This window comes from Colletotrichum higginsianum, chromosome 2 (assembly GCF_001672515.1).
Source record: "Colletotrichum higginsianum IMI 349063 chromosome 2, whole genome shotgun sequence".
Taxonomy (NCBI): domain Eukaryota; kingdom Fungi; phylum Ascomycota; class Sordariomycetes; order Glomerellales; family Glomerellaceae; genus Colletotrichum; species Colletotrichum higginsianum.
In genome coordinates this window covers 742,049-754,316 of record NC_030955.1, presented here as the reverse complement: position 1 = coordinate 754,316, position 12,268 = coordinate 742,049, and the positions used below count along the sequence as shown (strand labels likewise).

Here is a 12,268-nt window from a genome sequence, read left to right as displayed (position 1 = left end):
ATGCTGCGGATGACGACTGACTAAGGTGAGAGGTAACGCAGCTTTTTCCCCAAGCACAGTAGGTAGCCTTGGCTTGAGCTTGTAAGAGGCAGACGGCGGACGGCGGACGGCGGACGCGGGCGTGAGACCAGGGGTTGTGGGGAAATCAAGACGATTGTTCAGGCTCGTGACTCTTGCAGAGGGCGGACCGGATGGTCCTTGGTTTGTGTCAAGATCCCGGAAATAAAAACAGCCTGATGCAAGCTACGGCATGAACACGCAGGTAAGTAATTTTACGTTGGTTGCGATGTAGACTGCGGTTCAACTGTTCCGACCACTACTGTATCTGTATAGATGTTGAACAGGAGAAGTCATCATTGATGATTGATGCACCGCACCACTTCCCGCAGAATATTTCCCGCGTGGTGCCCGCATAGTCCAATGAGGGGCTCAGACGGTCCCTAGGCTAACGGGCTGACGGGCTGGCGGGGCACATCGAAGCAGCTGGCAGCATTGCCAATCATGGGCGACAGGACTGAGGAGCGTCCCTGCCAGCAGCAGCAGGTGCGGTTCTGCTGAGGGGGAAAGTGTTGCTGACCACTGACAGGCCAAGGAGACATCAGCTGTTCCCACCATGGAATTGGAGAGAAAGAGGGGAGAAGGACCTGAAGGGGGGGGAGGAGGAGGAGGAGGAGGAGGGGAGAGATGGATCCTCTTTTTCTCCAATGTCAACTGTTGACAGGGCGGATCTGAGATTGTGTCTTCTGTGGTGATGATGCTTGGATCCAACCCCGATACACTTTTCCTTCTCGACTTTGACTCCGACTCCGAGATACATTGTCCAAAGTACCAAGTACTCCATCTACCTGGTCTCACTTTGGTCTGTACTTCCCGTTGTTATTGTTGTTGAATCCCGAAATCTGCATTGTGACGAAGATGAAAAAACTCTTCATTCAAGCTCCATCATCGAACCAAATAACGTGCTCGAGCTAAAAAGCCTCGGATTACGAAATATGGGAGTTTCCATTACCCCCTCGAAACCCCGGTATTACCCCCTCATTACCCCATAAACTGGCCACATGCGGGGTTTTGCTGACTCGTCTCTTGACTGGAGGGCTCGCCTTGCAAAGATACACGGGGCGACGGCCGCAAAGTCTGGGGCACGGGGGGTGCATCTTAGCCGTCGAAGTCGTCGACGAGACGACCGAACGATCCAGGACCGGACATGTACAACAGAGTGGAGGGGGGTGAGCTCCCTTGTCCCCATCCTCCTGCCTCCAAAGTTGAAGCTGCGTATACTTCGGTACTCCATCCACATGGGGACGACCTCTGGGGTAACATAGACACACATGGACGGGGGTCGACGTGAAGGGACCGGGTACGACGGGGTTGAACGTACGGAGGAGGAGCAAGACCGCTCCCGTATCTTCGGGCGATCACGGCGCGGCTGAATCGGCATAAGGCGGAACTGGGGGGGTTTGAAAGGAAAAGTTTAACCAACTCCCACCCTTCCTTCCTTCCCCCGATCCCTTCTTCGTTGTGTGTCCTTCCGGCACACGGCGCGGGGTTCTTCGGAGGCGGTCGGGGGGGGGGGGCTGATTTGCAGAACCGGCAGATCCTGAAGCATCTGGAACCGACGTGGTCGTTTCGGATTGAGCCAGCGTCACCATCGGCTCGGGGTGATGATTCGTGTCATTCGTCCACATACGCTGGAAGTGTGCGTCCTCTCCCCGCCGTAACGACAGAGTTGAACGAGTCTTCACTCTCACGCAAACCATAGGAGATGGGTCGTGGAGCCGTCATAGCCTACAACTTGGAAAAGTCTCCCCAGGCCTGGGATGATCTTCGCGCTTGCGTTCCTAGCTTCATGCATCGGTTCACTGGGGGTGGGGAAGACTCTGCCCTCTCAGGTTCAGCCAAGGGCCAAAAAGTGTGCGAGTTGACGCCATTTCATGCCGCCAATGATCACCGGTCGGTGAGCTACTCCGACGGAGGGCCGTCGACAGAAGACTTGAGGAGACAAAAAGGCTCGGCGGGTTTCTGCATTGTGTCATTCATGGGCTCGAGATCGGGATATAGCAACCAGCCGATGCAGTTGACCGGCAGACCAGGGCTGCTGGCAAGAGCTCCTTGGGGGAAATAGAAGAAGAAACAAGAATTCGACCTGACGTTGGGACAGTCTCGGGTGGAGCCCCCGACGTGATCAACACCGATTTCTGTAGGGACGCAAGAGGCTCTGCTTGGCTGCTGATTACTCAATATTTTCCGGAGGGTGTGCCTCCAGATTTTTTCTTTGTGGAGTCCAGGTACCAGCCTGGCCGGAGAGACAACTCAAGACACGGTACCGTACCTGAGTCGACTCGAGCTGATTGACAGGAGGTGGTTGTGGACAGGATTAGAAAAGAAGAGAGAGAGAGGCCTCCTCGGATTTGTTGTCGAACGACCGGGACTGAAGCGGCACAGAAGCGCCCGCCGATATGCCCATCCGAGGAGGCCTCTCCGCGTTGTAATATCCTACTAGAACACGGACAGCATCCTATTCCGACCGATCGGCCGGCGGGCGGCAGTGAGCGAGCGTGTGGCATTCGCAACGATGCCGCAATTCCTGCAACAGCTTTTGCAGTTTCCCAGCCGGAATTCTTGTGCAAGCAAGGGGCGCCTAACAGATCGTCTAGTTTGTGCTCAAAAACTCTTGAACCTTTCGATTTGTCAAGGCTTTTCTCGGACGCAAAACCGTACCTCACATCGTGACTCCCTACTGGAATGGTGCAATTGATATGAACCCTGACAGGAGGAAATTAAAGCGAGGCATCGTGACCTCTGATTTTTTTTCTCTCTTCTTTTCTCTCGTCGGGTCTGTCTTTTGGTCCAAGCTTTCCGGGGAGTGGAAAAGGGGACCTGGGGGACCTGGGGGAGGAATGTGAAAGTAAGGAGGACAGGCTACGATCCGAGTTTTTTACACCACCCGTTGTGGCGGTGCAGGGGGGGGGGGTCGATTTGGGTCACGATCCAGTCCAAGATATGTCGCATTCACCGTTCCCTCCAAGTTCCAATAGGGGGTACGACTAGACACGAGGCGGTTTGTGTGCGTCCACGACTCAATGTGGATGAAAGATCTAGAACCCCGGCCTCTGCGAGGTCAATCAGGTACGGTGAGGGCGGGAAGAGGGTATCGTGACACATCGTGTCTCTGGGATCCTCAAGGGGAGGGGGTTCTGTTGTTGGTTAGCCATTTTCCCAAGACATATTCGTCAGGGTCCCGTTCAGGCAATGTGTGGATTATGTGGGCAAGGAAAAAATCTGGAGTCGCGTGTAGTGTATGACTGTGAAGGTGCGAGATGCTCCCGGCAATACCTGCGACCTCAAAAAAAGTCACCAGTGGCCGACTCTATCCAGCTTCCAACGAACCTCCTCCTAGGTACCCCAATATCGCTCGCCTGTTGTTGACTAGCACGCAAGCCGCGCGAGCGGTCGCAGGTGACGGCGGCGTGGCAGACGGCAGGATTTCCTGTGGTCGCTTCTGCAACGACTTTGATGGACGAAACAAAAGTCCATGCCGGACCGCGTGACGGAAGGGGTGGGAAAGGGGTGTCAGACACCGGTAGTGTTTTACAATGGCCGTTTCCATTTGGTAATGGCGATGCGGGATCGCGGGGACCTCGACGGCCGGGGTGGGGGGGTATTTGGCCTGTCCAGATTTTGATAGGCAAAAAGACAGGAGACAGTCAACTGTGCAAAGTACCGTTTCTTTCTCTCGCTTCGTGTCTCTCTATCTCTCTAGAGAAGCCGGGTTGTGAGAGAGCTGAGTCACCCACGCCCCCTGGATCATGGACGAGGTTGGGCAAAAACTAGGTTTCCAGAGTCACCCAATGAGGCCAAGTCGGTCTGTCCCGTGGCCGCCCTATCCTCCTCCCCCCTGGGGATCGCAACAATGCGTTGCTGCACGATCAAGTAATCTGGGGGTAATGGAAACTCGACGATTTCGGGCCCGGCCTGGGGCGGCGGTGGGGTCAGCCGCCGCGCTCCCGGGCCACTCGGGGAGGCGGAGTGTGAGGGGGTCAGTCACCAGTGACCAAGGCAAGGGCTATCCCCAAATTACGCCGTCTCGTGATCTTTCACATTCTTTCTCCTGGTCTGGTCCCCGGACCGTGGACACGCATGCCGTCCAGTTGTTGGGGCCTCCCTCGGAGGGGACTAGTGCAGGCCGGAGTTGTGGGCAGAAACCTGGGGTAAATTGTGGGAAAGGAAGGGGTCTCGGGTTGTTTTCATTACCCTCTCGTAACGGAGGCGTGTTGTTACTCTTGAGGAGGAAGACCAGGGAATGTGTGGTAATGGAAACAACGTCACGATGAACATGGCTTGTTGTCGGTTTTCATGCATCCTGTTGGGGGGTGGACTTGTCGTCTTTGCTGAGGTAGTACATCGAGACGGGGGTGTGTCGTATACTCGACGGTCAGTAGATATTGCGTCTTTTGATACTTGGATTTGCGACACTTATAATGGAGAAAGAACTTTTCGCTTGCCGCTGGGCCCTGAGGAGGCGTTGTCTGGCCCGGCGCTTGAGAAGCGGGCGTTTTGGGCTGCAACACGAACAGGCGGTATATACCCGTATCACGATAGTAATCACAAGCACAAAAGATAAAGTGAAAATAAAAGATGGGACACGGAGCACAATGTACTCGAGACGCAAGCCAGCGGCTTCCTTGGCTCACGAAAACGGGTACCCAGGTACCGTCACCTTTTAGTCGCCAACACTGTCCGACCGTCACAATGTCTGGAGCGTTGCGATCGCGACTGCATTGCATTGTACATTGAGGAACAAACATGAATAAAAGGCACCATCCAGACTATACATGTCGTTTCGACGTCAAGAAGCAAGACGACGGCTACCAGTGCCGAGATGTCGGGGCGTCTGATAATAGACGAGCAGAGGATAGGCATGGAGGGGCATTGATTGATTACGAAGGGCGGTTAACCGGGTACGCACAGGGAACACATTGGGCAGCGTACACAGGTAATGAACTGACTTTGTTGCTCACGGGATCCAAGGCCGCGCGGAGACACCGGCCGCCCGGGCCTTTTGTTTTTTGACCTAGCATGGCCCAGTTTGACAGGAAAGTTGCACAGCCGATTGATTTACGAGTGTTGTTGCGAGCGAGCGAGTGACTGGACGACGACGACGGTGAGCAACAAAATGCCATGTCTTGCAGAAAGGCTATCGAAATCGGCTTTGGCTTGCCTGAAGCACCGAGTTGTTGTCCGATAGCCAAATCCGTAAGTACCCATGTTTCCGACATTTGAGATTCTGGAAAACGCAACCGGGCCGGCTGAGAACGAAGAGGCGGCCTGGGCCTCGAGGTTGACTGGCAGCGCTTACCGTGAGACGAGAATTTTTATTTAATTCAAATCGAAATGGTCGGGTGGCCCCTCCGACGACTTTGTGACCAGATACGATACAGCAAGAAACAGACCGAAAGAGAGAAAAAAAAAACATGCAAGGGGGCAGGATGCAAAGATACAAAGTGTGGAGAAAAGAGCCTCGAATAGCCGTGACTACCTTGAGAAAAAGAGAGATACCTAGATATGTACTCCGCTGATCGGTACGTACTGCTCACAGAACAACGGCATGTATATTGTATCTGTACTCCATACCTTGCTCTGTCCTGTTCTTCTGGAACGTGTGTGGCGGTGGGAGGAGTGGTGGTCGGTACGTACTGTTTGGAGGGGCATCGTGGAGGGTTTTGCAGTGTCGGTGGTTCCTTGGTGCCCCTCCATTGGCGCATGTGATGCGCCCCATGTGGCAGTTTCCAGGCCGCACGCTTGCCTCAACTTCAACCCCATCTTGCCAACCAAATCGACACCCGACCGCCTGCCCTGCCTTGTGCTCCATCGTACCTGACAATGTACCGTTGACCCCAGGCCGCCGGGACGGTCACCGACCAGTGAATGGCTAACACCAAGGCCGCCGCGCACAAGACGGACGAGGTACTCCGATACGTACCTGCACTTCGCGTCGAATCTCTAGGTAGCCTCTGACCCAATCAGCAGTCCCAATTTGAATGGAACTGGTTCCCTAAATGGTTTAGATTCATTTTATTTGGTAATAGTTCGCTATTTGTGCTGCGGGTGAAGTCATCATCGTGATCCAGCAATTGAGGAAGCTCACAGAAAGGAATACCTTCCATACCTACCATACCGTAGTTTTGCAAGGATGCATGTCGACGTGCTCGAAGCATGCGTTTTTCCATCTGGTATTTTCCTCACGTCTCGCGAGTCACCTGCCTGGAGAGGGGGGTGTGTGTGTACATGAGCAACAAGCGACAGGGAGAGAAGGGAAAATCGAAGAAAAGAGTGGGAAGCCGAATGGTCAATCGGCATAGAGTAGAGGTCGTCAAATACCTCGAGTATAAAGAGTAGAGTCGGGCCTGTTGGATCGTGAGTCCTTCTAGCCTCTGATCGACTTTGTCTTTTTATCCTCATCCTCACACTCATCCCTCCCTATCTTCTATTTTCTTCCTCAAAGCTGCAGCTCAGCCTGCATCAGATCAGCTTCCCGCATCATCCTCATCATCATCTTCATCCTCCCTCTTGCTCCGGCTTCACTCCTACTGGCGGCCCAAGACCTCCTCTTATCTTTTGTCCCTCCAACAACGCCCGTCATCACCCCTTCCCCTTTCTCCCGTCAGCCACAAGCCTCAGCCAACAATAAACCGGCCCGGTGTCCATCGCTCTCCGGCCTCGTCCCACAGCCCCCCCCGTCCGTGGCTACCGCCGCCTTACGAACCTGCCTGCCCGTCCGCCCTGCTCTGCTATTTTCAGCTGAACGCAGCAACAGAGCAACCCGAGTTCAGGGTCCTTATCTCTCGCCAAACCCCGCCCCTCGGCGTCGCCACATCACGCACACATCAGCGTCACTAACACCGTCCTCTCCGTGCCTGAGCCAGGATCTAGAACTTGACAGTCCTTTTCCCCACCAGCACATTCCAAGTCACCCAAGTCTATCCGTACCTACCAAGTGACCACCGGATTCCATCCCCAATTCCTCTAAACCCGGTCCCCCCGATTCTTTCACCCCCTGGGGCCTGAACAGCGACAGAGAAAAAAAACCGAAAAAAGGTACCAGCATCAGCGAATTGACCCAAAGCTGGTCGGATGGCTGTGTTGCCCGGGATCCCCATTGTCCACCTTACGTCAATTGACGCATTCTAATCGCCCACACCCTCGAACAAGGTACATTGCTCCCCCATACCTGAACAAGCTGGATGAGATCGCGCGCGGCCACGACAGCTTCCACAATTCCAACATGGGCAGTCCTGCTGACCACCAGTCGCAGTCTACAAGGGAACCCCCCTCTCTCGCTCTGCCCCGTCGTAGCTTTCCCTCTCGAACACGAAGTGGAAAAGACGTATATATCGACCACTTCTGGGCTTTGGGATACATTTCTCTCTCGACAGCGCATACCCCTCCTCTACTCCTTCCTTCATCCCGTCTTCGTCTGCCAACAATAGGCTCCCGAGACAATCATTCACGTCAACTCGAAAAGTCTACCGGATCACCCTTCCGAGACTCTTGTCATCCATCCAAATCGGGTGGTCATCTGCGTTTCTCTCGCTCTCAACAATAAAACACCACACCCTCCCCCCCCTTCGACGATATCTGCACTCCTCCCCCTCCGGAAACAGACATCGTGTCTCTCTTGCTATCTCTTTTCCCTCCCACCCCTATCCAACCAACGAATCCGCAAGAAGCAGCTATCCGAGCCCATTGTTAGCTCTGCCGTCGCTTTCTACCTGATCCCGTGTATCTGAACCGGATCAGCAGTGCACTAGCTTGCCGAGACGCAAGGTACGCCCGTCCGAGTCCACGTCCCCCAATTTCTGATCCCCCCCTTCGCCTCGCATGCCCCTGCCCCTCCCTTATCAGTCCGCCCATTGCACGAGCGTCCAGCGGTGAAGCTTCAACGCAAATCCGTTGCTCTCACGATTCCTGCCTTGCGCGCGCGCGCGCGAGATACACCATCTGCGTTTCCCGGCCCCGTCCATTCCCAAACCGCAGTCCAGAGAAGCAAGCCTGCCCCAGGTACCCCATGAGGCATTACCGATCCCGGTTCTTCCAACGGGCGCTCGAACAAAACCTATGCTGTAGCAGTCTGAGTCTGACTCACAAGCATCATGTAACTTCCCTTGTTGCTGCGATGCTTCGTCGTTTCTGGCGGCCTACTTAGACCTTTCGGTCGCCCGCTCTGGACGTCAATCTCCTCCTGCCCTTCACCACGCTGCATCTGCACTCGTCACTCCCCACACTCTATTATATTCGTTGTTCTGTGGACACTCTGCCCACCCGCCGCAATGTTGGCCCTGTCCATCAATACTGACCTTCCTATGGATAGGTATTCTTCCGAGCCAGACCCTCTCGAGGAAATCTCCGACATCATGGCGACCGCCGCACCTCCTCGTAACAAGATGCTGGGCCAGGTCCAGGCCGACTCAGCAGAGAGCAGCCGCGGCCCCTCTCCCCAACCCACACATTTCAGCGTCCCCATGGCTGCCCGTGCCGTTGGCAACGGACACAGGGTCCTGAGGTCAGCAACTGTCGGCTACATTGCGCCGACGTTCGTTGGCAAGCAGGAGCAGATGGAACAGGGTGAGTTTGGGAAATCAACTGGGACTCCAGAACACCGCTAATACGCGTCATGCAGTCAAGGATCTTATCAAGAACAATGGCTGGATCCCCGACGCCCTTATTGAGGAACAGGTTGCCTGGTTCTACAACGAGCTTGGCATTGACGATGTCTACTTTAAGATTGAAGTACCCGAGGTTATCGCCAGCCAGATCACCTCCCTGTACGCTGCCAAGGTGGCTGCCTTCGCCCGCGAGGACAAGCGCGAGGAGATCCGCCTCGACATGGAGGCCCATGACCACGCCATCTACATTGACACGAGCGAGCCCGGCAAAACCTCTGTCGCCGGTCCTCGCTATGAACAGCGCCTCGAGGCCAAGTATCTCGACCACACGGGCAAGTCCAAGTTCCGTGTCGAGACCTTCCGCTCTCCCGGCGTCTTGGGCGCATCACCCACCTCCAAGGCGACGTTGCGCTGCTACTTCGTCTACCAGTGCCTCTTCAAGCAGAGCCCTGAAACCACGGACCCCAACGAGACCCGCTTGGAGGTTATTGCCGACAACGGTTTCCTCCAGAAGGCCACCAGCAACACTAAGCAGATCTACCAGGAGATCATCGAGCTTGCGGTCAATAGAACTGGCCCCGTCATCGAGGTCTTCGACATCGAAGGCTCTCCCGAGAAGCGCTTGGTTATTGCCTTCCGCTCCCGCACTGCTCGCGGCTTGTTCTCGGCTCTCAGTGACCTGTACCACTACTACGGCGTCACCAGCTCCAGGAAGTACGTGGAGCAGTTCGCCAACGGCATCACGGTCATGAGTATCTACCTTCGCCCCGCTATGAACATCGAAGGCAACTTCCCCTCGTTGGACCAGTCGATCCACCAGATCACCAAGGAGATCTCCCTCCTCTACTGTCTGCCCCAGAACAAGCTGCACTCGCTCTTCACCTCCGGCGAGCTCAGCCTCCAGGAGACCGTCTACGGTCACTGCGTTTGGGTCTTCATCCAGCACTTCCTGAACCGTCTCGGTTCCGAGTACGTCTCCCTATCCGAGATCCTGGACGCCAAGAACCAGGCCCACACGGCACTTCTGTCCAAGTTGAAGCGTCGTCTGAGAACCGAGACCTTCACTCCCGACTACATCCTGGAGATCATCCAGTCGTACCCCGGCTTGGTTCGTGCCTTGTACGCGTCGTTTGCCTCGGTGCACCTTGCCGTCGGGCCCGACTTCGATCGCCACTTCATCGCCCCCACGCCGGCCATCGAGGTCTTGTCCGATGCCAAGCTCAAGGAGCGCATCACTCGCGATGTGTCTAACGAGCACGAGGAGATGGTCATGACTGCCTTCCGCGTCTTCAACAACGCCATCCTGAAGACCAACTACTTCACCCCTACCAAGGTTGCCCTGAGTTTCCGCCTGGATCCCTCGTTCTTGCCCGAGATCGAGTACCCCAAGCGCCTCTACGGCATGTTTCTCGTCATTGGCGCCGAGTCGCGCGGTTTCCACCTGCGATTCAAGGACATCGCTCGTGGTGGTATCCGCATCGTCAAGTCCCGCAGCAAGGAGGCGTATGGCATCAACGCCCGCAATCTCTTTGACGAGAACTACGGCCTTGCCAGCACCCAGCAGCGCAAGAACAAGGACATCCCCGAAGGTGGCTCCAAGGGCGTTATCCTGCTTGACCCCAAGATGCAGGACCGCGCCAAAGAAGCCTTTGAGAAGTACATTGACAGTATTCTTGACCTTCTCCTCCCTGCCCAGACTCCCGGCATCAAGAACCCGCTTGTGGACCTGTACGGTAAGGAGGAGATCATCTTCATGGGTCCTGACGAGAACACTGCCGACCTTGTCGACTGGGCCACCGAGCACGCTCGCGCCCGTGGCGCACCCTGGTGGAAGTCCTTCTTCACTGGCAAGTCGCCCAAGCTGGGTGGTATCCCCCACGACACGTATGGCATGACCACTCTGTCTGTTCGTGAGTACGTCAAGGGCATCTACAGGAAGCTCAACCTTGATCCCTCCACTGTCAAGAAGATGCAGACCGGTGGCCCCGACGGCGACCTGGGCAGCAACGAGATCCTGCTCAGCAACGAGAAGTACACTTCCATTGTTGATGGATCCGGCGTCCTCGTTGACCCTAACGGCCTCGACAAGGAGGAGCTCCTCCGCCTTGCCAAGTCTCGCTCCATGATTGTCAATTTTGACATGTCCAAGTTGTCCAAGGACGGTTACCGTGTGCTGGTCGACGACAACAACATCACCCTGCCCACCGGCGAGTTCGTCTCCAACGGCACGTCGTTCCGCAACACCTACCACCTGCGCGATACTGGTCTGACCGACTGCTTCGTTCCCTGTGGTGGTCGCCCCGAGTCGATTGATCTGATCTCGGTTAACAAGATCATCAAGGACGGCAAGTCGACCATTCCTTACTTGGTTGAGGGAGCCAACCTCTTTATTACCCAGGACGCGAAGCTCCGCCTCGAGGCCGCCGGCTGTATCCTGTACAAGGATGCCAGCGCCAACAAGGGCGGTGTGACGTCTTCGTCCCTGGAGGTCCTTGCCTCGCTCTCGTTTGACGACGAGAACTTCGTCAAGCACATGTGCCACAACTCCAAGGGCCAGGCTCCTCAATTCTACCAGGACTACGTCAAGTCCGTCCAGGCCAAGATCCAGGAGAACGCTCGCCTCGAGTTCGAGGCCATCTGGCGCGAGCACGAGCAGACCGGCCTCCCCCGCAGTGTTCTCTCGGACAACCTCTCCAACGCCATTACTACTCTGGACGAGGAGCTCCAGCACTCCGACCTCTGGAAGAACGAGAAGATTCGTCGTTCGGTCCTCCAGGACGCCCTCCCCAACCTTCTTCTGGAGAAGATTGGGCTCGACACTATCATCCAACGCGTCCCCGATTCGTACCTGCGCGCCATCTTCGGCAGCTACCTCGCCTCGAGGTTTGTCTACCAGTTTGGTAGCCAGCCCAGCCAATTTGCTTTCTATGACTTGTAAGTGACGCCAATCCACCCACACGCATGATACACTTGACTGACTCATCTTTGCAGCATGGCCAAGCGTATGGCAAGCGTCAATTGAGCGGCCCCCAATTTGGGTGTTGCGTGACCGGTGCTCTCTGATTGTTCTTATTTGCATGACACTGGATTCTGGATACTGGGGTAATGTCTTTCTGGGTTATACACGCATGGGAGGTGTGGAAGAGAACGAAAAAATAAAGCGGACAGCATGGGACGAGCAAGACAAAAAGAAGCAAAAAGGTCGGTTAATTGGACGTTCACCCGCCTGCGGTGTGGTGTGGACGAATGCATAATAGGAGTTATTGGGTATGGTTACCAGACAGCATGAGCCTGATCCTTAAACGATCACGGCCGTTATTCAGTATGACTTTTTCGTATCACTTCAACTTTGGGGGTTTTCCCACTTGCAACATAGGTTCTTGCTGTCTCTCTTACTGGGCAAGCAAGGTGATGATTTTCTCCCTCTAAGTCGGTGATGAAGTCGGTCGCTCGAAGTCTTGGCCCCAAACCTTTCCCATGAACGAAGACAACCCGAATCGTGAAACCAATGTCTACTCTCGTTTTTCGTTTTGTATAGCCCTCAAGTTCTAATTCGTAATGAAACCCCTCCCCCTCCCTGACCAGTCTAGTTCCGCCATTCAGAT

At 55.2% G+C, this 12,268-nt stretch overlaps 1 protein-coding gene across 1 annotated transcript; it reads left to right on the top strand.

Annotated features, from left to right (window-relative positions):
* Nucleotides 1-8,327: 8,327 nt before the first annotated feature.
* Nucleotides 8,328-11,685, top strand: CH63R_01973 (NAD-specific glutamate dehydrogenase; the record flags this gene model as incomplete). Its single annotated transcript, XM_018296948.1, has 3 exons — nt 8,328-8,622; nt 8,678-11,597; nt 11,655-11,685. The coding sequence occupies 3 exons, from the start codon at nt 8,328-8,330 to the stop codon at nt 11,683-11,685; spliced, it is 3,246 nt and encodes a 1,081-aa protein (XP_018161764.1).
* Nucleotides 11,686-12,268: the final 583 nt, after the last annotated feature.